Below are 25,974 nucleotides of genomic sequence, written 5' to 3' on the forward strand. Positions count from 1 at the left end.
AGTCAGTTCATGGCTGAGATTCTGCCTGTACAGCCTGATGAACTGTGAAATGTAATGGCAAACCTGACATATTCCACTTTTTGCTTTCTTTTCTCAAATGACCTTCTAGGCTAACTTGTTTGGTTTTTTCCTTGCAATACAGAATCAGATCACACAAAACTGCAAAATGCTCCAAGTCTCTAAATATACATTCTGATAACATCAGATGTGTGTGGCATATTCATTTTCAAAGGAACTGAGACAAGGCAGCACATTCTAGAGAACAGCACAACTTACATAAAGTTAGCAAGCCAAAAATGCATTTTTTAATTTTTTTTTTTAATGAGGTTTGTGAAGGTACCCACATACTGCTGATTTCCAAAACATTGTAATGAAGGTAATCAATTCCATAAGTGAGCGGAGAGCAGAAGACCATTTTACTGTACAACTTAAAATTTCATTGTGTACTAAGGATACAGTTAAACAACATAGAATAGCCTTTCTCACTCCTAAAGGGATGAATATACCATATTTTCTGACACTTTTCTTCTTCTGGCTATCCTGGGAACCAGAGCTGCAAACAGCAGAGCCCAACTTTTCCTCATGGCACATATGAGCACTGACATTAAGCCCTTTCAAATCCCTGTTTTAAGGTCTCCTGTCTTCCCTCATGTCCTATTACTGATACAACAGTTACCTACTTGTGGCAGTGGTATTTCACTGTGCTGAAAGCACACTCTTCTGCTGGCAGGCTGCTCACTTGAAAACACACTCACTTTCTAAGCTTCTGGTTGGAAACAAGCCTTTGAACTGAGCATTCCAACCAAGGACTTAAAAGTACGAGTAACTGATGTTACAGCTCAGGTGCTATGAGTATTTTCAATTAATTGCAAACTATTATATAGATGTCTCTGTGGAGTTTCATCAGACTGAGATACTACAGTTAAGGAAAAAATGTTTGTTGGGAAGGGAACAGCAGACACACAGCACTGTCTCTCCATTTTTAATCAGCAAAGGCAGCAAGCTATCCTGCTCTGCAAACTTACAGTCTTCCACCTACACAGAATATTTTCATTATATAGGCTGAACTCGAGCTGAAAGCAAAAATAGTGAAGCAGTTATTGATGTCAGATGACTTTAAACTCAAATACACATAATACTGCCAGACACAAAGTACTTCAGATGGCCTCTCTGCCTACAAAAAAAATGAATCATTTGTTAAAGACAGCACACAAAGAAACTATACCTTTTGTGACAAAATGTACACAGAACTCCTGCCCCCCAACTGTCAAGAAAGTGGGAGATTAGTAACTCAGAGTGTTTGTTGCTGTTAATTTACTGCAAGAGTGACATGAGCATTACCTTCAGTGCTCATGTCTGCAGTTGGCAGCCAGACATAGGCAAGACCTTCTTCCTTATACAGTTTCATGAGGATTTCAGGGCTCATGGGTTCTGGGTAGCGGTTGCAGCCCCAGGAATTTTGAACAATGTCAGATTCAGTCTGGAAGTTCATCACAGCTGTAACACCCAGCTCATGTTTCAGCTTGATGGTCACGTGCTCCAGCTGCCGAGGGCAACTTCCCAGCCAGATGTTGGGCAGAATCCTAGCATTGAGAAAACATTGCAGTGGCATTGATTACAGTATCTTAAGTAAACTGCCAAGTTCGGCAGTGTTCCAGTTCCAAACCTGCTTGACATCATCACACAAACACTGCTAAGCACAGACTTTTCATGTCAGGCAGTAAGAAACTTCCTGTTTCATTACAACTGATTTTGTTACAGTTGAGCTGGTGATGTCTGATGCTGGGAATCAAGCTCCTAGACTACCACAAAGAGCCAGATGAACTGAAAAAATTTCAGAGCATAATTATAGCACAGGTCTCCAAGGCATCATTCATCACTAAGCTTGCAGTAGAAGTTTACAAGTATCAGGGATTAGAATAAGAAAACTCAGAAGATTCATGCAATTTGCGCACACACGCACACACAAACAAACAAAACCAAACCAAAACAAACCCCTAAAGAATTCACATAATCCAGATCTGCATTACTTTAGTAATAAGTCAAACATCAAGAAGTCTTCCAACTCTTCAGCTACCACTATGATGAGGGAAGTAGGGAAAAAAAGCATTTTGAACTACCCTTCTGTAATGAAGCTTAAAAAATAGTGAGTAATTTTCTTCTAATTTTTGTCTGATCTCTTGGAATCTAGTGGGAATCAAATACAGAATTACAATACATGTATAGCTTCCCTCAAGGCCTGAAGGACCAGAAATTTTTCAGGAAAACAAGGGGTTTATGTAGGATGGGAAAGTATCAGAAACATGGTTGCATATCTCAATCAAACTTCAAGACTTCTATGGTTTTCCTATTGCTAATTATCATAAAACCATTGTATACTTCAACAGATGTTGACATTATAAACTGAATATTAAGAAACTTGTTTTCAAAAGAGGGGTTTCAATATGCACATGCAATTAAATTGATGGTATCTATAATGGATTATTCAGATGCTCAAATTATTAGTGATCTACTTTAATTTCTTTATGCTTCCATTAACTTCAATTTTGAATGTGCAATCCACAAACTAAACAAAATATATTAAGGTTTAACAAAAAACTTTGCAGACCTTATTAACTGCAACAAATCTGCAACACTATTAGCTGCAAAAAGTTAGCAAACACTATTAAATGCAAATCTACAACAAAAGCAAGATCCTCAAAAATAAAATGTCTGCAATACATGTCTTATGATCTTTCCTAATTTTAACCTCAGCAACAAGTAAGGAAAGTTTTATGCTTTTTCAGGAGCTTATAAACCAATCTTAAATCACCAGGAAGCTATTTCCATTTTACTATCACAGTACCAGCACTTAATTAAGACCTGTAGTTGACTGTAATTATTAAATCCTGCTATATTAGTGCTGCAATATTATCAAGAAGAAAAATTCAGATCCAGGAAGCAGTTATTATTATTGTTTCCAGTTTGTAAACTGCATCCATGCTGAGTTGCATACTAGCCACACAAACACAGCCTATGGCCTTAACAGCCCCAGTTTCAATGGGACAAAACACTTGATCTCAATATATGGTAACCAAGACCAATGTAAACAAATATACTACATAGAAAATAAACCTTTCAACCATGTGCCAACAGTGAGAGCACTTGAAAAGATTTGACTTAGTTGTTGTTTCACATACATGCTCAGGAATTGCCCCAAATCCAACCTAACCAGCTCCAGCATTCTCACTGATCAGAGGGAGGGGCAAACAACTGCTTCACTGCCCCCCTTCCCATGTGCCAGCCCCACAGCAACTCCCATCCTACCCTGAGCGAGTGACCGCTGTCAGGATTCTGCCACAGGAACCTGCCGAGATGATGAGAGCATTTCAAGGTGGTGAATGTGAGCTACAGTGCCCTAACAGATGCTGACAAATGGCTGGAGATGAGCAATGCCCAGGAAACTGTATTCCCGGGACAGAGAAATGACAGTATCACTAACACCTTGTGACAATATGAGGATATTATTTCAAGAACAAGAACATTAGTACCCTTCCTTCAAAGGCTTTCCTAGAGACTCATACATACGTAATTGATGCTTTGTGAAACATCTAATGCACTAAATTACACCGATGGGAGAAAAAAACCCCTGTGTTTTCTAGGATTTGATTGAATAAAAAGTGACGAAAGCATTCCTGAGATAAATAAAATTCTCTTTATATACTCTTGCTTACTGATAAACCAGTGCTTTATTATTTCTTCCCCAATGATTTTTTAATGGGTGAACATCACAGCTGTGCTGTCTGCAAGACTCCTGGGATACAGACCATTTATTTTGTTCTTGCAGCCTAACAAGTCTTGTACACGATGAGACCTCCTGTATCAATACTAATTGAATTTACTGAACAATCGGAAGAGTTTACCATATCTTTGTCAGTGTCTTTCCCCAAAATTAACTACACTAATTTTATCATTCAGAGAATGATCTAAAAGATGTATTTAGGACAGGCAATTCTTGTGAATTAATTTTATGGTCAGGTTTAGCCTTTGAGAGGATCAAGATGTAGCCTTGACCTTGATCTACAAGCCCCTTATCTATCCAACTACAAACAATTGTAATTCTTGATTTTGCTGGCCAGGGGTTAACCACCCTTTTACTCTGCAGAAAACAGTACTGCAGAGCTGTCTATCAGCCAATTTATGTAAGAGTTCTAGGATAATCCTACTGCATAGTACCTATATTTCTGTTTGGTTCTAGTTCAAACCTTACCTTTTTCTGACATCAGAAGGAAGGAATAAAAGGGGTATTTGTAGATGCGAGTACAGAGACTAATAGAGAGTTTAGCAGCTAGATTTTAAATATTGATATTTTTGATAGCCCTACTGAGGGCTTCATTTTGCTGAGGATCAGGAAAACATATCTATTGAACCAATTTAATTTTTACGTCTCTTTCCTTAATGATATAAGTTTGAGTTTTCCTTTCAATGTGGCCCTCCTTTAAGTTGCCAAGGAACTTCAGTAGGTAGCTAGATTTTAGCCACAAGACGATTTGGCATCGGAAAGAGAGCTCTTTAATGTTCTCCTCTAAACTGTGAAGTTATAATGCTCTGAGCTGTCTGACAGCCACTGCTTTCCAGCTCACATGTGGGTGTATTCCAGCAGCAGATTATGTGATCCCTAAGCACATCAAAAAATATTAGGAAATTAATAGTGATCAATAGATCTTCAATCCTTTCAGCTGAACCCCTTTGACGTGCCAAAAATATCAAAACAGGATGGTGTTTTAGCAAAATTCTACTTGAAATTTTATTTTAATATAAAAATGGTACTTTGTCATTGTACATCTTTACTCTCTGCATCAAGGAAAATAAACCATGTTTGGCTCCAGAAAACAATTTAGTCAGACAGTTTATCAACAAAGAAATCACCTAGAGTGATTTAAACATCAACGATATTTAGCAATCTTCTGAGATTAAGACTTGTGAGTTGTCTAGGAGCCCTTTCTTTATAGGTACTTTCTGTCAGCTACTTTCAGCCTGCCCTACAGTTCAGTTCTCCACCAGTAGTATGGATAAAATATTTACCTGCTTTAAGGGGACTTTTAGGGGTCAAACAGATGAATTCATGTGAGAAACTTGAGGTTGTGGTAACAAGGACTAAATGGTAAGCAAATGTTATTTGGTTTATATTTACAGAGCCCACACTGAGGACTGATGTATTTAAAACATGCTTTTTGACTTATAAACTGAGAAAGCCAACGATTATTTATCATTACCACAGAGTAAATATGGAATACCCTGCAAACACTTGTACACTTCTTTTCCAGCACATTTAGATTATTTTTAATGATCTAGACATATATTGTGTTGGTTGGCTTCCCCCCAGGACCCTGCAGTCTAGATTAAAATATAACAATTCAGAGTGAATGCATCTAAAATAGCAAATGCATTCCATTTAATCAATGTGTATGCAAATGGTCTTCCCATCCCTAAGGAGAAAATGCGTCTGAGGCAATGAAAAATTAGCATTGTGAAACTTTTTTTTGATGGTGCAGACTAATTTTCAGGCACAAAGAATGACACACCATACCTCTCAGTACAGTACAAAACCAGCCCAGCAACTGTAATTGTAGGGATTTGACTCCCAGAGAAGGTGACCTGACATAGGGGAAGACACCACATTACTGCATCAGGCAGTCAGCTCCTCCTCCTTGACACCAGCATCTACTCTGCCTCTTCAGCAAGCTCCTGTTTTACTTTTGCTAATAATCCTTTAAGACAAACAGATCCTAAATTGAAATTTCCTTAAAATGCTGAGTTGCAAGCTAGGATGACTCAGGTACTGCTTCCAGATCTGAGCAATCATCAGTGTGCTAGAAGGAGGCATCTTAGAATCGACCCTAAAATTAATCAACCTTCTAAGAGTCACAGTTCTTATAGAAAAGGATTGGATTTGACACTTTAGAAACACATTTCCTCAGAGTATCTATCAGGTACTGACAGATGTCCTTTTATACTGATAGTTGCCAGCTTTAATCAAAAGAGAGGACTTCGCCAAACTAAGGAAAAATAGCAAGGTATTTGTCATTGGTTATTGGCCACAATGATCCATCAACGATGCCATTTGTTTATACCAGTGATATTTTTGACCAAGGTCCAGTCTATTATTTTAAATGAAAAGTGATGGATTGAATCATCCCTCAGTGTTATGTCAAGGTGTAGCCTGGGTTAAAGCTTACACTCCACTAGACTTGTCTACACCAGGCTTCCTTTGATCCTGTTAAGCATATGATGATATACTATATGTATACTATGATGCTATATACATATAACAAAACAGAGCAATTTAGCTTCAACAACAAGCAAAATAATGATTACATTGATTGTCCTCCCTCAAGACTCTTATTTCTTAAAGGTATAGCATGCAACCACAGCTACATGGAACTTGCAGCAAAACTTACTCTGCATTCCCAGAAGAGCAACATGTATAATTCAGTCAATTTACCCCCAGCATTCTGTGTTGCTTCGAGGCATACAGAGTGGTTTTTTGCACTAATGTAGTGCTATTACCCTGGTACCACTACAAGTAGGCAGCCCAAAGGGAATATAGGCCTCAAGTGAAACTCAGTCACAGATGATTTTTGCAGCACTTGAACTACTAGAGACTGATTCAAATTACACTGCATTCCTATTTCCTCCCCTGATGGCACTGGAGTAGGAACTCATTCAGAATTCTTTTATAAGGTGGATTTTTAATGGAAAATTACAATCTGTCTGAACCAAAAGCTTCATAATTTTTAACTTTCAGCCAAATTTAAACTAGTTCAGAGACCAGATGTCTGTTCCCTGTCTCATTTGACACCAAAAAGAGATTTCCAGAAGTATTGCTTTGGGCATATTCAAAATGAGAATATAGGAAATCCTACCAGCTATAGCTGAGATGCTCTTTCATCTTTCCTGTATTCTCTGCCTTGTGACAAGGCACATCACTTTAAATGGCAATTCCACTGGATTATGATGACCCAGAACTATCATCCTGCATGTGCTCCTTCTTTTGCCCTTGGCATCCTTCTAACAACATATAGCAGCTTATTTGTAGGTCTGTGTGCCTTCCCTGAAGTACCAAATTAGACATCTCTCTGCCAGGCCTTCCTTGTTCTTTTCTCTGAACCTGTGACAGTGAGCACTTCCTAGAAATGAGATGAGGTTCCTGTACTTTCATCAGAACAACGAAGAAATATTATTTAGATTGTTATCTAATGCCCTGAAATGCATTCACAAACAGAGAAGTGTGTTCAAACAAGAACATTCAAATGACCAAATTCTGTTTTCCAGTGGAAGATGTGAGCATGTTCAAATATTCTTTGATATGTAGAAAACACACTGATTACTATGCTCCCCTTAGAAAAAAATTTCTTTTGCCCAATATGAATAGTGCAGTCACAGGTCATAGAGACACATTTTAGTCTCCACAATGGACACAAAGAACAGATTATTTCCTTCCACTCTGTAAAATCCTTTTACTTATCTCTAAGTTACTAACACACTCCAACACAGCTTTGCATTCCTCACACATACACACACACACACACGCTTGTCATATATTCAAAGCATCTGATCACTCTTGTTTGCCTTTGGACTCTCTCTCTTTTTGAATATGTTATGCTCAGTACTGAAAAGAGTACATTTCTGAGAAGAACCAAAGATTACTTACTTCTTGTGCTTCAAAGGCTTTATCCCTCTTTATAGTTCCCTGGCAGTTCTTCTACACCATGTCACTGCTGACCTATATTCAACACGGGATTCCTTTTTCAAGTTAAGATCTTTCCAAACAGATGAACCTACTCAAGGAGAGACCAAAATTTGCCCAAACCATTATTAGTTTCAATTGCCAGTGGTGTCAAATTAAATTAAATGAATATGCAGCAAAGGAGCAGATGAGATTCACAGTCGATTAATGCATCTCAGCAATATATCTTGGAATAAATAATCTCACATGCACATCATTTGTTTTAAGCTAACTATAATCAAATAGATAGGGAAACAATGCCTACTTGTAATGACACTTGGTGAAAGCATTGCTTTAGAAAGAGGTCAAAGTGGAAACATGAACCTGTACCAAGAAGTGAACTGAAAGTAACAGAAAATTTGTAGTAATGGTCTAAAAATCACCAATCCTATTCCATGCACTCAAACTTTGAACTTTTTACTAATATTTTATTGTACCAAGAAAGATACAGCAAAATGAAAATATTCAAAATACAGTAGATTCCAACTATTTCTTGTGAAAATACTTTCAAATGAGGGCAGACTATAGATATACCATTCTTAAAATGGAATTTAAGAACTGTTTAAAGATAATATATATGAGAAGGGCAAACCAACTGGCTATAAATAAAAGATATAAAGAATATCAAATTCCATATAGCTTCACTTATACAGTAACTACCAAGAGATGAGAAAAATGGCAACATTTTTTAAATCTTTTTTTTAATCTTGTGTCTTCCTCCAAAATACAGACAGCATGGGCAGATATCAAAACAGAAGAGTCCCTTGTTTGGTCTTGTACTGGAATTCTGGTTTCACCATAGTCTGTATAAACAAAGGACAGAAAGGTCTCTCAGCAAAATGCCTCCTTCCCAAATGTAAAACTGAGGGATTCTGACACTGACATTTCATTGCATATTGAATAGGGCACAAGGGTAAATGGCTGTGGTCTTAATCCCTTCTCCTGTTGATTTACTGATAAAGTCTCCTTGCAGAAGACAAACTAATGGACCCTTCATGGTGAGAAGCCTGACTTAAGCAGGATTGACTGGGAACAGTCAGATGCACTTGATTTCCCAGCACTGAGTCAAGCAGTGGTGGCCAGAGCAGGAGAGCAAGGTTTGATGATGCTATGGTCTAACTCCAAGATAGAATAAAAAGGCTTAATAAGATTACTCTTATCAAGAAAGATGGAATAAATGGCCTTACCTTAGCAGAAGCCATCAGAGAAAAGCACTGATTAATGATAAAACTATATCCTACCAAAACGACATAGCTGCAGACCTTGTAGGAACTACTTATATTCTTGAACAAAAAATTGCTCTTACCTAAATGTCAAATGCAAAAGGAGCAAAAGTCATTGCTTATAAATTTGTTCTGCCTTGCCACTAAAAGAGTGCAGTTTATTGTGAAGTTAAGAATTCTACCTCAGGGTTTTAAATGAGGAGAATTATACAGGCTACAATGTAGTTCCAAGGTGGTTTTTTTAACTTCTCCTTCTTCATTCGGAACTCTGATGAAAAGCAATTAAGGTCTGGCAGATTTTCTTCTTACATGTAATTTGAACCACTTATCCAGACTCTCACATGGGAGCAGACTTAGAATGTAGAAAGAAACACCTGCTATTATCATTTTATAACAACACTTTGTCAGCTTAGCAATATGCTAAATTTCTCAAGCCCTTGAATTCTGAGCCTTATGCTTAATAGTATCTTTTTTTATTCCATGTTCACAAACCTGTGGCATAAAACTACCTCATTTATTGATATGCCAAGCAAATAAGACATTAAGGTTTGACCTCAAGCTGACAATGTGCTAAAAGTAAAACAGGTAAGAATATCAAACCAATAACTGAAATACAGTATAACCCAGACATTCAGCTACAAAGTGGTTCCAGTGTTACACTGCCCCCAGGTTCTGCCGTCTCAGGAAAAGATTTCCTTAGCATCAGCTTGATGGTACAAAAGGGTTTGATTTTCCTTACCTTATCCACCAAACTGCTCTTACAACAGGTGCCACGGTGAATTCTTCAGGTTATGAGACACTGAGCAACCATGGCCATGCCAAAGCACAGCACAGCTCTTCTCATTCACAGCCTTCCAGTGTGCTCTGTAGGCTGTGTGAGCTCCAGGATTGTCCAGGCTTTGAATTCACCAGGGATTCAGGATAAAAAGGTCCACATGAGAAGAATTCAAGTCACATAAGACTTTAGTCTAGACAGATCCACAAAATTTTCTCATTATGGCCCATTTCCCCCTTCCACAGCAATCCCAAGCATTCCCTTACAAGGAGCATAAGGGCTTTACTAGAAGAAACTCACAAAAAACGTCTCATAAGGACAGATGCAGAGATTGAGGACATTCTTAACATCCTATACCCTGCCACAGCAGGGAACTTACTTAATGAAAACACATAGACAGCTGGGAAGTAAACCACATCCCACACTGCAAAAATAACAATAATATTTAGATAAGAACTATAGCAGCACTATGCTTGAAAGTCACAAAATAATCCTTCTGTTGCACTCAGTACTGGTAGACCATCCTCAGGAAAAATGGAACGAAGGAAGAGAAACACCTGGAGAGCCCAGCAGAGAGTGCTAGAACAGAGTTCTAGAAGATAAGTTTTCAGAGAAAAGACTGAAAGATCCAAGGACTAATATCAGAATGAACATAGTGAGATATTCCAAAGTCAACCACTCTGATTTTGAGAAAAAAAAAAAAAAAAGGCGTTTCCAAGCATATATTAAAGGGCTATTGAGGGGCAGGATACTAATTTGTTCTCCAAGACTTCTGCGGAGAGAACAAGAAGAAATTAACTTAAATTGCACTAGGAAGACTTAAATTGAGATTAGTAAAGCTTTTTAATGGTTGGAATAGTGAGGTAATTGAATGGGAGAGTAACAGGCCTATAGAGTCTCGTCACTAAGATGAGATCATATTTTAGATCAGGCTGGATAAACCTGAAATGATTTAAATGTAATTGAGATTAAGCTGGGGCAAGGAAATGGACTGGATACTTTCTGAGGTCTCTTTGAGCCTATGATCTATGATACTATAATAATAAACTTTAATTTCCATTTCTGGAATCACTACCTATATTCATTTATCAAGCTCCATCTTGAAATAATTTAGGTTCCTTGTCCTTCCTGCCCTGTTTGAAAGGTCATGCCAAAATTCAGACATCACTCGTTTGATGACAGAAACCTTGTTCTAATTTACACTCTAAATTCATTCAGAAGCAATTAATATCCATTTGATCTTAAGGAAGGTTCAATTTCAATAATTCTTCTTCCCACTTTGTAGTAATTCCTGACTGTCTTTTACAAATAGTAATAGATCCTCTTTCTTAGTCTTCATTAAACTATGCTGTCTATCCCAGGCAGCAGAAGTAGTCAAACTATGGTAGCACAGAGTTCCTTTCAAGCCAATTTATTTTGCTTCAACTCCAGTGGCATAAAAGCTACACATTCTGCGGAAAATACTCTCATTCATTACATATTTGTTTTCCAGACACAATAATAGATCAGATAGATCTAATTTTGTCTCTAAACTAAGCTCACATACTCCAGTATGTTCATTGGAATTGCTGTTATCAACACTGCAGTACTTTCAAATCTATAGAGTGAAAAGACCCACAACATAAACTCTTCTCCCTTCTTCTTCACTTCATTCCATTGAGAAGCTTAAAGCAAATTAATTTATCTCCTATATATTTTTATGATCTATTTTGTCTCTAGTCTAGATATGATCTAAAGTAATGTGGTCACACAAGACTTTATGTATGTAGCCAAAGGTGAAATGTGGAAGATTAAATGTTACTCTCCCTGTATTCAAAGTCAAATATTTTATGTCACATTTTTCTATCTATTTCTACTGTGAAGATAAGTAATGATTCACAAGCATGCCAATGCCTTCTAGGATGGGGTGTCCAGATCTAGCCTTACAGGACTTTATTTATCAGGCCTGAATTTATTTTCAAACATACACACAAAATTTCAACTGATGCCTAAGGAGCACTCTATATGCAGCAGAAAGCAAGATTTGCCTTTGTAAGGAATGACTCTTCTTGTACTTTCATTTTATAAACATTCTCTGAAAGCAGACAGTGTGCCAATTACAAAAATACAGCCCAAGAAGACAATCAGATTCCAAGGCTTGTACTGAACAACCTGGAAAGGACTCCTCCATTGGCTTGTGAGCATTAATGCTTAAATACTCCAATTATAGAATCTTGTCTCATGCAACCATGGTTGCCAATGGTTACTTCCTACATATGTCTCCGTTAGATTGCCAACATTCCCATTTGTTTTGAATCGGAACAAATATCCTGAAACACAAGAACAACAGGCTGCTAAACTCAGCCAGACTGCAATAAGCCATGAATCTCTTGGCATTAGGAATGAGAATTTCTAACATTAATGCTTAGCAATGGGAATGATGCCACTGCTGGCACCTCTAAGTTAAATCACCTCAACAAAATTGACTTAAATGGCTACAAATGAACTTTAAGTTAGTGCCCAAGAAGATTCGGGAATCATTGGTAAAAATATATTTTGTTTTCTTTCAGAGTCTACCTATTAGCAGCTGCTTAGGAATCTAGACTGGAAAAAGAATAAAAGATAAATCCACTTTTCAAAATGTAGCATTTCAGATCCAATGGAAATACATTCCAATGCTTCAGAAACAAGTACATATTCATGAAAACTGCATAATTGCAAAGCACAGGTTATTGCTAGGTGGTCTTGTGATCCATGTGGCACCATATGCACATGTACAAAATAATGGAATCTCTCAGAACTCCAACAGTCAGAGAAAGATCCACATTCATCACTTCTGGTACCATCTGAAAACAGCCTTGATGAGCTCTGTATCTGCTTTCATTCCAATTTATCCAGAATTTCTAAACCCACATCAGTTTGTTTATTTGAATTTTACAGAGGGACAGATACATACTAGAACAGCACAGGCTGGAGGAAAACATCTTAGAAATATGGAGAAAAATGGAATTAATGTCTCACCACAGTCAACTACATAAACATCTAAAACAAGGGGTTCTCAAAGCAAAGTCCAATGAAAGGAACAACGTGTATAGTGCATACAAACAACATAACAAACCTGTCAGAAAACATTTTAGCTCATGAACCTGGTTACTAGATTCTAAACATACGATTAATAACCCTGATGGATGAGTAGCCAACATCAAAGGTTGAGGCTGGGTTGGTAGTGGAGCTACTGAGAATTACTGTGTCTTTTTAACACAAAACTACAAAGTATAGTGGAATGTCTTGAAGAAGTCTTGGATGAAAAAATGGGAAAAAATCATGTAAGTTAAATTTATGAACAATCAATGCTACAGTTTTTACTGGAGGTCAAAGACTGACATGAATTACCAGGGGTTCTCTATTTCTTAAAAATGTCTTTTTTTTCTTTCTTTCAGATTTCTTTCTTTTCCTAGCAGTATCATTGTACCTGCTTGGAAATTGAAATTTCAAGCATTTGAACAAATATAATAAGTGATCTACTGTTACTGAAGTTTTTTTAAATGTGTTTACATTATCAGCTGAAGCTTGACTTTGTAAATTTGTTAAACATACCAAATAGCCTTATTATCAAGACTACAGATATATTTGAGAAGCATTTTCCTTCTTTTATCTCACCAGATTGAAGCAACTCATTATTACAAGGAAGCTGAGAAATTCAATCTTCAGCAGTGAAAGCAGTATTTAACATTCTTTAGGACTGGTCTGCACATACATGGCCAACCCTTCAAGCTGGCAGCTGGACCACAGAAAGAAGGAAAATCAGAGAAATTATTTTGTTAGGGAAGCTGCATATCCTCCTTATCAGATCATCACCTTGGGAAAATGAAGGCACTGGATATAACTGTTCCAAAGAGCTTTTAAAAGGCAGTCCTGGAGAAGTTAGTTAAACTGAAAAATTATAATTAAAAAAGAAAAAGCTCTAGAAGCCTACCAACATCCACCCCCATGTACTAGTGCCCAGCATCCAGCTCCTGAACTGAATGACAGTCATAGAGAGTCTCATTGCTGACCAACAGCTGATGGATGGGAGGGAAGAAAACAGAAGTAAAGGGAAGAAAGGGAGAAAAGGAGAAAGCAAGCAAGCACCTATTTAATTATTAATTTTATATATATTCCACATTTTCTTGTGTCTGCTTTAAAACTGAAATGCATATATTGCCTTTATCCTCTTCTTGATGCTTAAAATCATACATTCTATTACTATGCTTTTCACATCAAAGAAAAAGGACATTTCATTTAAACTTATAAACCATGCTGTCTACTGAACCAATAAGGAAGAAATCCATATTTCTTAGAGCTTGGCAATGTCTATGACATTTGACTCAATTTTTATCACAGTTCATGGGAGGACACACATTAAACTTCTGAACAACAGCAGGGATTATGTACCTGACTCCCTGAAATTAAATTTCGCAAAGTACAAGCATTAAAGGAGGGAATGAGATTTTCAGTTCAGCCTCTTTATATGTTCCCTGGGAAGACAAATGTAGTTCATTTCTTTGTTGGTTTTTTTGTTTTTTTTTTTCCTTACAGAGAGAAAATTATATATGGGAAAATACAGCAACAATTTGATAATCTCTATTTACTCTTGGGAAATAAAATACTTATGTTTCTGAGACACACTTCAAAGGAACTAGAGCTATATTCCAGTTCCCTTTCTAATAAAAAAATTTTTATCCTTTAAGTAGGACTCTCCATATTTTCTTACGGAGGTGCATTTTTTAAATTATCTTCTAAATATCTAGAGCATTTAAGCATGAAGTCTTTCAATCTCTCAGCATTTACAAAAATTATTGAAGATGGAGGTAGAATTCATAACTTAATAGCTATGGCTTGCTACTGTTTCAAATGAAGTATCTTTAATGCTTTCCATATTTCATTTAAAATAACTATGCAGTTGTTTTTTTCAGGTTTTTTTGACTTTCAGATCACCTCTTTCAGAAATATAGTATATACTGAGTAAGTAAGTAAACACCAAACAGCTGGTGGTAATAAAACCCCCGGTGACATCACTTTTCATATTTGGGGACTAAAATCTCTCTTGCTCTGAGACTTTTCTTCCGTAAGAGTCAGCCTCAGGCTGGCTGGGCCAATCTGCCCTAGGAGCTGTGCCTGTAAAAAAGTCACAGGAAGGTGAGGTAGAGTGGGTTTACTCTGCAAACACACATCCCTGGTTCAACAGGTTCACCAGGTGTAACTTAAGGAGTTGTGTTAGTGAAGTTTTTCCAACAGCATCCAGAAATCTGAATTCACTCCCTCCTGGTTAGCTAAATAGCAATAAGGATGTGTACACAATCTCTGCTTTTCAGACAGAGTTCTGCTATCTTTAGATAAACTGTATTAAGAGATGCCAGCAATTACCTGGCACCTAATAAATGCATGTAAAAGCTAGAAGCAAATAAATATCTGCAAGACAACTGGAACATCATCTTCAGTGAGAGAGTGATGCTGCCCCCTCATTGTCATCCCAGCTGTGAGCTAAATTGCCCAGGATTTCACAATCTCAGTCAATTTCATTCACAGCCGGCAACACCAGCAAATTGCTTTCCAATGGAGACAGAACTTTACTCCCTTGCTGACAGCTTGAATGTTAAAGAGTAAAGAAGCAGGAAAAAGGACTGAAAACCTCCAGAAGAAATATGGCCAAGCAGCAGGGAGATGCAATAAAACATACAGAGAAATTAGAAGCAACAATAGTTTCTGGTCCCTAACAGTGATACCCCCACATAAAATTCCTACTTACTGGACTATCAACATTTTTTTGTTATATCCCACAGAGAAAAACAGAACTACGTTACTCCTCCAGGTTTTTCCATGGAGGATTCCCAGTCTTCCTTCTGTTTTTTTCTCCCAGAATGACACAGAATTGTAAGTTTTTCTTAAGAAGTAAGGAAATAATTTTGTGCAGAGGCATACCTACGAAAAGATCCATTTTAAAGAGCAACAGTGGTTTTAAGTAACCCATTACCAGCCAATTGATTAAAGGCCTCATCTTCTCATCAACAGCCAGTCTCTGCTTGCTGCCATTTTATTAATGAAATACTCATTCCAGAACAATCAGCCCTCTAAATAAAAAATCCTCAAATACCTATTGCCAAAACCACATACAAATAGCAGACTGGTAAAGAAAACTACAGAAAAAAACCTCCAGAAAAAATTCACAGGACTAACCAGACACCACGCTACTATCTCCTTTAGCTTATTCACACAGGTAATGTACCGTTCATCAGACATTACTTCAACTTCATCTCGAAGTCTAGCCAAAAATCTGGCTCAGCCACTGCAGGAGGCAACAAAGGCAACAAAGCCATTCATCAGGTTTAACAGACCCGTCATTGTAGGTAGAAGTAATACTGGAAATTCAAATGCTGATGACAGCCACATAAAAATCTTTAATCTAGAAGCTCTGTGACTTTTTCTCTTCTGGAAAAATCACCTTTTCTAGAGGTAGATTTGGCTTGCTACTAGGGCACTCACAAGAAATGCAATTAGAAATGAGTGGCATCCAGGAGTTTCCATGTCAAGTTCCTTTTGGAACTGGTGCTCAGGCAGTAGATCACAGCAAGAGAACCAGACAGCAACAGCCCTTTGCTAATACTCAAAAAATCAAAATAACTGAAAAGTGAGTTCCTGCCATCTAGTTCATCCACAGCATTCGACTTCATGGCATGTGACTGCACTTCTGGCATAACCTAACTCTATTTCTGTTCACAGTTCAAAAGTTCACAAGATTTGTAGCTAGCTCAACAATAGTCTGGCTTGGGCTATCCCAGCCGAATGCCATCCTAACGAAGCAAGATCACAGAACTTGGAAAAATAGAAAAAAAATTCCTGTTTTTAGCCATTATTATGTAGGGCAGAGTGTGGGGAGTTCACAAAAGGAGAAGCTTTTTGTTTGGATGGACAAAAAATGTGGAAGAAAAATGCATTTGTTACCCAATATAGAGATCACCCAAAATAAATACATGAAAACAAATAAGGACTAAAACCAGACAAAATTCTAGCCTCATAATTTGTCTTCTCACTCTTGCTCCTATTGCCTCACACTCCCTCTTTACTTTCAAGATTTCAAATAAAAAATTGCTTAAATGTCACTTGTTACACTGATTTAAAACCCATTTTCTTCACAACAGAGGGCAGTAAAAGCATTTCCCAGCTCAAATTGGGGGTGATGTAGAAAAAAAATGAAGACACACAAAGGACAAAAATTATAATTAATCTTTAAACATTCTATAAAAGTTGTTTCCCATTGGTAAGTAAACAATGTTTCCAATTTAGATTTGTTTCAGACTATAGCTCAGTACAATAAAACAATATTCAAAGGAGTAGTGAGATATCCTAGTTTATGGGATAAACATATCAAAAAATGTGTCTTAGAATATTATCATTACTTAATGTATAAAATGACCAGATAACTTTACAGTTAGAGCCCCAAGTACTGAAATCAAAGGATGAACTCCTATGGATGTTAAGTCCTTTTGATCAGAACTATTTTACTAGAACACAATCAATGAATTTTGTTCCAGAGCTCATTATTTCTTATTCTTTTCTCTAATATCACAAGCATTTTTTAGGCACAGCAGACAGTTAGCTCTCAGCTTTTAATGATATGTTAATTATGGCAATCTCTGTAGACATCATCACCTCTTCTCTTAATTCATAATGGAAGCATAAAATATCAGTGCAGCTTTCAATTGCAGTAGCATAGGTCACTGTACTCTAGTGGGTTTTTGTGACAGCATACTCTTTAAAGCCTTTTTTATAATTCAGTAATAAAAAAGTAGCTAAGCATTATATTTGAAACAGAAAGGTATTTTATTTTGTGAATGAATTACAACTAGTAAAAAGAGAAACTGAAGACTAAAAAAAAAAGTGCTCTCTCTTGTATTTTTTTAATAGGTAATTCTAATTTCATACTGAACCAAATATACTCAACCATGTTCTTGTTTACCACCTAATTAGAGATGCATATCAATCAAGTAAATGCTCATTTTTCCCACAGAAAGGAATTCTGTGGTCCATCAGCAAAATACTGCTCTAGTGCCTCCAAAAGGTTAAAAAGAAGCATCTCTATTCTGCCCTGGATCATTCTTCATTCACTCACCTATCTACATTAACATTTACTACAAAGCAGGAACATACATCTTATGTGACCCTCCTGATCATTCCCACTCAATACCTAACTTAGGTTACAACCTAAATTACTGGCAGTGTTGTAGGAAACTGTCTTACCAACAAGCCACAAAGCATTTGTAAATACTACATCATAAATTGTGTTTCTTTTGCAACCATTGAGAAACAAAAATACTATTTTCAAGCATGAGAGTCAATTGTCTTTTATCATTACCTTAATTTTGTCTTAGGGAAAAAAAACCACTGATGATAGCAACCCACTTGTCAACTTCCCAATCATTCCATAAACATGAACATGAAATATTAGTATTTAAAGGCATATATATAATTCTGCCATCAAGCATCATTGTCTTCAACATATTATTTAAGGATTTTGTAATCTCAGATGTCACTCCCTCTCTTGCTTTTATTGTAATTCCTTTCTTCTGAGAAACGCAGATGTTTTTATATAAATAATAACGTATACTACATCTACAAATTAAGAACTTCCACCTTTCACAGATGGAACTGAAACAGAGATAATATGGCCCAGATTCACAAATTCTCTGAAGTTATCTTCTCCCAGAAAAGATTACAATAACTAATTTACTTTTGAAAATTACTGCATTCTAAGTGAACTCTCCTGCAATTTGAAGCCATCTTACTGCAGTAATATCTAGTACAAAAGAGAAACTGATTGATTGGGGTTTTTTTCCTGAATCAGACTTTGGTCAAAGGTGTGATTACATCTCCAGACCAAGTGAATATTAATGCCATGGAAGTATCAGTCATGACTCTTAGCTGTGGGAAAGATCCATTTCACATTTACAAGAAATTAGTTCAAATCCTGCTGTGCTCAAAAACCATATTATATACTCTCCTGACTGAATGACCAACACAAAATGAGTTCTCTAAAATGTAAGTTCACTGAGTTATGAGTTATATATCTACATCGAATAAGAAAAATCAGATTTCTCAGAGCATTATTGTCAGCCTTAGCATAATGCAAAACTGCTTTTGGCTCCAGCCAGAAGCAGGCCCTTCTCATCTTGCTGCGGCCCAGTTAAAGCAGAAGCTTGTGTTTTATGAAGAAGCAAGATGGCAGCAAAGCTCAAAGCAGCTGTTTCTAATTCTGATTTAACAGAGGACAAATAACATCAGTCCCAGGGCTCATATGGGAAGCCCCTTTGACAGAGGAAAACCTTCCTTTCTCATTAATTCACACACGGCAGCCCTATTAAGCAGAGAAACAGAGAGGACAGGCTCACATGAAGTTTTCATTGATAAATCACTTCTTTCCAGTCTCCACCACTCTGTAAAGATCCTACAAGTGGTGACAGAACTCAGAATTTGTAGTCATAATGCTCCCTGCAGCACTGCTGCCTTCACTACAGCATGGAAAGAAGTAATCTTAGCTGGAAAACCATGATGTGATCATACTCTGAGATTTAACTGTACAGGCAGAGGGACTGGCTTTTTGCTTCTGTTTGGGTTTGTTGGGTTTTGGTTTTTTTTTGCTTTGGGGAGGATGGGGGGTATAGAGGCATTTCTTCACAGTACTCCTCTGAATCAATAAATCCATTGCAAAATAAAGGCATTTTCATCAGCTCACTTTAGCTGCTCTGCCAACAGCAACAACAAAAAAATCTAAAATAGCTAGTATTTTTGGGCTGCTTTATTATAACCAGCAGAATGGTGATCTGCCCCCAACTGTTAATAATTAAAAAAAAAAAACATTTAGGGCTGCATATCTTCAAAGTATTAGAAATAGTTATGTGACAGGACTGTTACAGAGTATGCTTACTTAATATAGCTCAACGAAATGAGATAAGAATTACTAAGACATACATATAAGGTTGCCTTTCAATGAAGGTACGTGTGCGTGAGAAGAGAATGAAGAAGATCCTCATCTCCAAAAGACTACACAGCTCAGAAAATTTTCTTCAAATATTCTCTAGCAGAATCTGCAGCTTTTTACCTAATCTTTGAAACACATAGTCATGCAGATAAGGCAGCATTAAACGGATCTCTGCTGCCTCTGGAAAGGAAGATAAGTTAGCCTCTGGTACTTAGATATTCACTTTCTGGCAGCTGCTCTTCTTTCTCAAAAAATTTCTCTGCCAAGCAAAGATTATTTGGGATTGACAAATCTGTGCTTCGGAATAAACAAGATCTTTACTCTGATAGGATGTTGGAAACAGATGTTTAAGATACACATAACACAACAGTCTATCAGGCGTACTATGTAACTTGAGGGGCTCTTAGGGAAAAGGTCCCACAAATACCTACATGTGCCTGACAGTGCTGATGAATCCATGCTATTCCAAAAGATACCAAGGAGAAGAAATCTTTCCCTCGCACACCCCAAGTCTAATGAGGAAAAGACAATTCTCCTTTCTACCCTGTGAGAGGGTGGAGATAAAGAGCACAAAGAGGAGGCAAGATGGTGAGGTTGGTGTAGCTGATAAAGTGGTCTGGAGAAATTCACACAAAACAATGCTAAGGCCTAATGAATGTACAAGGTGATTTGATTTCTCAAAAACACACATATCCCTTTGGGATAACTAACTGCTCTGTAATGCATGTGGCATATCAGGTCTGCCAGTATTCACACACAACTGTTATCAATCCACAAACTTCCTGCTGTATCAACTGACTGGAGACGGAGAAAAAAGCCACACAGGGTCCCAAATTCCTCAGTGCCACTTTGTTAACCACCAGTGCTCAGCCTGTTGCTCTAAATACAGCCTGTGCTTCATATGCAGCCCTAAAGGGTGGGTGCTCTCCTTGACCTTTACTGTCTCCTAATTCAAGCCAGGATGCTTCACCAGTGCGACAGTGGACTCAAGGCAACACTATGGAATATAAACTTTTTAAGGCTTGTCTAAGCTTTAGTATTTTATTAAACATATGCCCAGAAGCAGAAGTCATCAAAAGCAGCTGTCACTAATTGCAGTGGCTGCCACATTAGTGACAATATGTCACCAGTAAGTGCTAGAGCTGGATTGTATTATTTTTGTTTCCCAGGACATGTTCTTCAGTAAAATCATCCCAAACCAAACACATACCATACATGCAATTTTACACGTGTATATAGACAAGCATTTGAAAATGGCTATCCAAAAATTGCCATCAAACTTTTTCAGATGTGATGCAACATAACAGACACGTACGGGGTACAGGTGGATCTGATAAAGTGGCATTTAATTGCAAAGAGGCGCTGAATCTTTGTTAAGGTTTACTGTTACAAACATGCAAACATTCACTATTTCAAATGCAGTTTTCAGATATGCCAGTTCAGATTTTCTGCTTGTAACATTTGGCACCAGCCAAGATCTGCACATTTCTTTTACCTGGAGTAATGGATAGCTTGATGTCCTGCGATATTAAAATAGAAATCGGTTGTGTGTTTCATCTCATCAGTATGTCCAGAGACTTCAATCCAGTGTGCTATTGGAAGGCAGTAAACTCCATCTACTATGTTGCTCTGGTTGTAAACACAACTTCGATCATGGTGGGGCCCACTACCTAGAACAGAAGAAAGGACAGTGGCAGGCTGTGTATCTGGATAACCTTAAAAAAAAAACTGTGGGGAGATTTGAACTGAGCATTCAAGGCCAGGAGTGGTGCTTCCTGCTTCTTTAAACTGCATTATCAACGTCTGAAATAGTGGCAGCAGAAGCACTGCCACAAACTAAATGCTCAGCATTAAAATAAAATTTTGTAGATTATTTTTTAAAATGTATTTAAATTATTTATTTTAAACCCCCCACAATATTAAAAATCCTAATTCACTTAAAATTTAAAGAATAATTAATGCAATTTAAGTTCCTCATTTTATGTCTCACAGTATGTGACCTCAGTGCTCAATATTCTTGCTCAGTGATCCCTCTCTAGGGTATCAGTCTTGCTGTGTCTCAGACAAGCCACGGCAGCCTGACCTTGGTTCAGGCTGACTTCTAACGAAGTTGCCACGATATGGGAAAGACCCCAGAGAAAGTTCAAAGGACAGCCATGCATGCTCAGAAAGGTAAAACCACAAAAAAAGGTAGGACTGGTGAGATAGGATATGCTACCAGCTAAAGGATTCAAGAGGAAAAACACCAATGTGGAACGGCATCAAAGCCCAAAGAAGGGGGCAAGACAGCAACCTAGAAACAAGGCAGACTTGTTTAAAGGAGCAAAGAAGGGTGGCTCTCTTCCACCTCATTCACAGCTCCCTGCCCAGCAAAGACTCTTCAGATTCCTGTTGCAATCTAGCCAAGGAGCTCATTAAACCTTGTCTTTTATGTTTGCTGACTAATAAACACTCACTTTGCTGTCTTCAAATGCACATCTCAGTTTGTGTTCATACACAATAGAAGTAGCCCAAAGTGACCCACAGAGAGATGGTCACAATTGTAATGGTGAATGACTACTATTACCTTAAACAGCCTAGTTTAAAGTAAGATTATTTTTCTTACAATTTTCCACTAATACTCATTATCCCTTCTTCTTCTGTTACAGCAATAACATGAGCTTTAGTCAGAAAACCAGTTTTTAATACCATGTCAGAGTAAGCAACTGGAAATGAAATGGGTCGTGCCATCAGTCAAAAGGTTATCCAGCCTCCAAAAATACAGTACATGTACATTCTCCATTCCCCACCTCCCACCACCATTTTTACATACTTATTGTAATACTAATTGCCATGTAGGAATAATTATGGTGCAGATCAGAAGTGACCTAGTCTATGGCTTGCTTAAGCCTGTAACACTTACACATTATTAATGAAGTTAAAATATTTCTGAGAAAAATTATGCCCAAGGGAATATCTTCAATTTCACATTGCATGTAAATGCATGACCAGTTTTCAAGCACCACAATTAGGGAAATTTGCTAGAGCAAGAGCATTTTGGGAGATGTATTAATGCAATGATTAGAGTAAGAATAACATTTAAGAGGAAAGCTCAAACCATCTCCTTATTTCCAGATAACATGCAAGCCATTTTTCTCATAATTGTGAAATATTATTATTTACCAAAATGAAAAATGAAATATGAGGCAGAAAACTATTTTCTCTTTCGCACTGCTGAGAAATTATGCATCACATAGTTTTTGATTATTTTTATTATAAATAAAGTAAGCAGGATCAGTGCAATTTCAGAAGCTACAAATCTTACCACTATATTTTTATCTCACATTTCTAATTGTTTACATATTCTTACCACTTTTAAACAATACAAGAAGACAACAGCATACATCAATAAATACAACAGTGTAACCAAACCTATGGATGTTTATGACATTTAATTAATGGCTTCATGCATTCAGCAAAATAGAGCCACAAACACCACATCTTGCCTTCCCCATTCTCCTCTCCAACAACTGCTTGCAGTGATGCACACCACCGTGGCCATGTCCTGTCATCACGAGGCTGTGTCTGATTCTGACCCCCCTTGCCCACGGGCCCATGTCCTGTCCCAGCCTCAGCCTGTCCCCAGGGAGATGCCTGATGCTCATGGCTGGGGCTGCGCTCGTGCCCCTGGCTGCTTGCTCCTGACTGTCAGTCCCATGGGGTGTCCCTGTGGTCCCCAGGGAGTTTCCAGCCCTCACTGCACCCTGGCAGTTTTGAACCATGTTCTCAGGATCTCTGGCTTTTTTGCTACTCCCTGCCCTGTATCTCTGTGTACGCAGGTACCCACCATATGCTGCCCCATTTCCAATTGCTGCTGCCTGAGGTGTGTGCACTTCTGCCACCTGCCAGTTTTACAGTTCATCAGCCTTCTCCTCCAGCTTTTATTCTTGTCCCTTTTTTGCCTGCCTTCCTTCTCTATGACCTTCCCCCTTCTCTCTGCCTTCATAAGTGATGCAACCTCCTTGCCTTGTAAGCCTTATCACCTTCACCATCAATAATTCCCTTAAATAGCCCACAAACCATATATGGAAATGGGACCAAGAAAAACTTGCCATGAGACGTTTATTTTATTTGTTCCCTCAAACAGGTTTGGTCAAATCTCACTCTGAAACACTTTCTTCTGTAATCAATATTTATTGCTGTTGATTTTTCTGCACTGCTCAGACTCAGCCTTCCCACTGTGGCCTACAGTCAAACCTGAATCTCAAAAGGTATGGTTCTGGTTTGCCTTTAATAATGAGGTAAACAGCAGCTTGCATTCGTATCACATTTCATGAGAATTGCCTAGCTCTTTACTACTCCTTCTGTTATATACTGATCTATGCATTAAACAACTTTCCTACTGAAATAAGAGATCTGTGAAACAATGTACATCAACATATTTTCAACATACACATATATATTCACATGTGATATAGCTTCATACAGGAAGGAAAGAGTGCTACCATCTTCAATAAATACTAATTTAGGGAACAGTATGATCAAAGTGGACTGTGTTCAGAAAGTTGAATTCACTGTACTTCTTAAGGGAATTATGAAAATCTGCAGTTACCAAAAAAAATCAGGTTTCATTACCCAGGTAATATCCACATGACTACACAAGTGCTTCTCACCACAGTTTGCTTCATGATATGCATTTAACAAATAAGTTTCAAAATGAGAAAAAATTGTTGTATCATCCACATCAAGCTTCTGCTAGCACAATTTGTCACAGGAAATCCACTTATTTTGGATGCCATAAGACAACAATTCAATTTTTATAGGATTTCACATTTCTGTTCCTAGAGACAATAGTAAAGCCAAGAACATCAAATGTTTCATTCACATGCTCATCTTTGAAAAAAAGGAAAACAAACACAAATGCCCTTTGAGAAAGGGTTCACACAACAGCAAATACATGGTTTTACAGCTAAACCCATTTCTCTATCAGTATTTTTCTTCATCTTGTTCTTATTCATATTCCAAATGGCAAAACAGGTTTAATTATTTATCACTGGGAAGCAAATACACAATCATCTGAAAAAATGTAAAATTCAGTCATAAAAAGGGTTAAGTATTTGAATAGTACTGATCTTCCCGTTAATTGATCATGTTGGCTTTCCTAATCAAAGAAGAAAAGCATTTTGAAAGAGTTTATTAGAATATGTAAGTCCTAGTTTAACTTCTAGTATAGCATTTTTCTTCCTTTAATAAGGTCCATATTTATTTTTATTTAAAACCCATCTTTGTGATTCTTCACAGCAAAAATGCTTATCTGAAAGAGAAAAGATTAAAATAAGTTTCTAGGCTTTAAATTATAAAGTTTTTCACTGCTTTTGCACTTACTGCTCTGTACTGCAGACGGTTTTGCATAAAATCCACTGACACAGGGAACTGCTGGAGAGCAAAGCAACCAAGTAGCCTTACCTACAGCTCAAGCCTCACAGGGGGTTCTTCCAAAATCTGCATGACTGCAGTTTATGGCTCCTTGTTTAATGCTATTTAATTTTTAATAATATGAAAGATGATCAAAAGAGCATAAGAAGTGGCTGTACAAATAACTAAAAAAAAGAGTATCACCAAAGACCTCCACATAACTGATAAATGGCACTGGTAAAAGGAGAAGACCAGAATGAAGCAAAGGAAAACTTTGGTTTTGATCCTCCTAGAGCAGGAAAGTTGGACCAGATGACACACTGTGGTCCCTTGCAACCTGATTAATTCTGTGATTCTCTGAAAGCCAGATGAAGATATAGGAAGTAATATAAGATGTGCAAAGATCTAGGACTGGAAGAAGGTATGCAGAAACTAGAAGAGGATGTTTGGAAATTCAATCTAATCAGGCACAACCACAAAACACAAAGAAAAACCTGCAGTTACTATTTTATTACAGCTCTACTGTAAGGATAAAAAAAGTAAAATCCAACAGTCTGCCAACAGCACAGACTCATCTTGACATAGAAGAGAACTGCCCTCAGATTTCATAAAAGAGTCAGAGCGGAGAAATTACCAGCTTGTCTTAAAAGATAATACACAAAATATGGGTCAACAAAATTTTTTATCACCATTAAGAGTGGTGAACAAAAACCACATGAATAAATAAAAAAAATTATTGCCTCTCCCACTGTTTCTGCAGAGCTCTTTGCAACAAAGGCTCTGCTCAGCCACTGCTCTCCCAGTTACCAGCTTGTTGCAC

At 37.4% G+C, this 25,974-nt stretch overlaps 1 protein-coding gene across 3 annotated transcripts in view; it reads right to left on the minus strand.

Moving 5' to 3' along the window:
- The window catches only part of EPM2A (EPM2A glucan phosphatase, laforin), a 36,662-nt gene that overhangs the window by 1,902 nt on the left and 8,786 nt on the right, over positions 1-25,974 (minus strand). For all 3 annotated transcript variants that reach the window (XM_058835655.1, XM_058835656.1, XM_058835658.1), the window contains exons 2-3: positions 21,256-21,430; positions 1,342-1,583 (exon numbers count right to left, since the gene is read on the minus strand). In XM_058835655.1, the coding sequence (XP_058691638.1) occupies positions 1,342-1,583; positions 21,256-21,430 (417 nt within the window). The remainder of the gene's footprint in view (positions 1-1,341; positions 1,584-21,255; positions 21,431-25,974) is intronic.

Source organism: Poecile atricapillus, chromosome 3, assembly GCF_030490865.1.
Source record: "Poecile atricapillus isolate bPoeAtr1 chromosome 3, bPoeAtr1.hap1, whole genome shotgun sequence".
NCBI lineage: Eukaryota > Metazoa > Chordata > Aves > Passeriformes > Paridae > Poecile > Poecile atricapillus.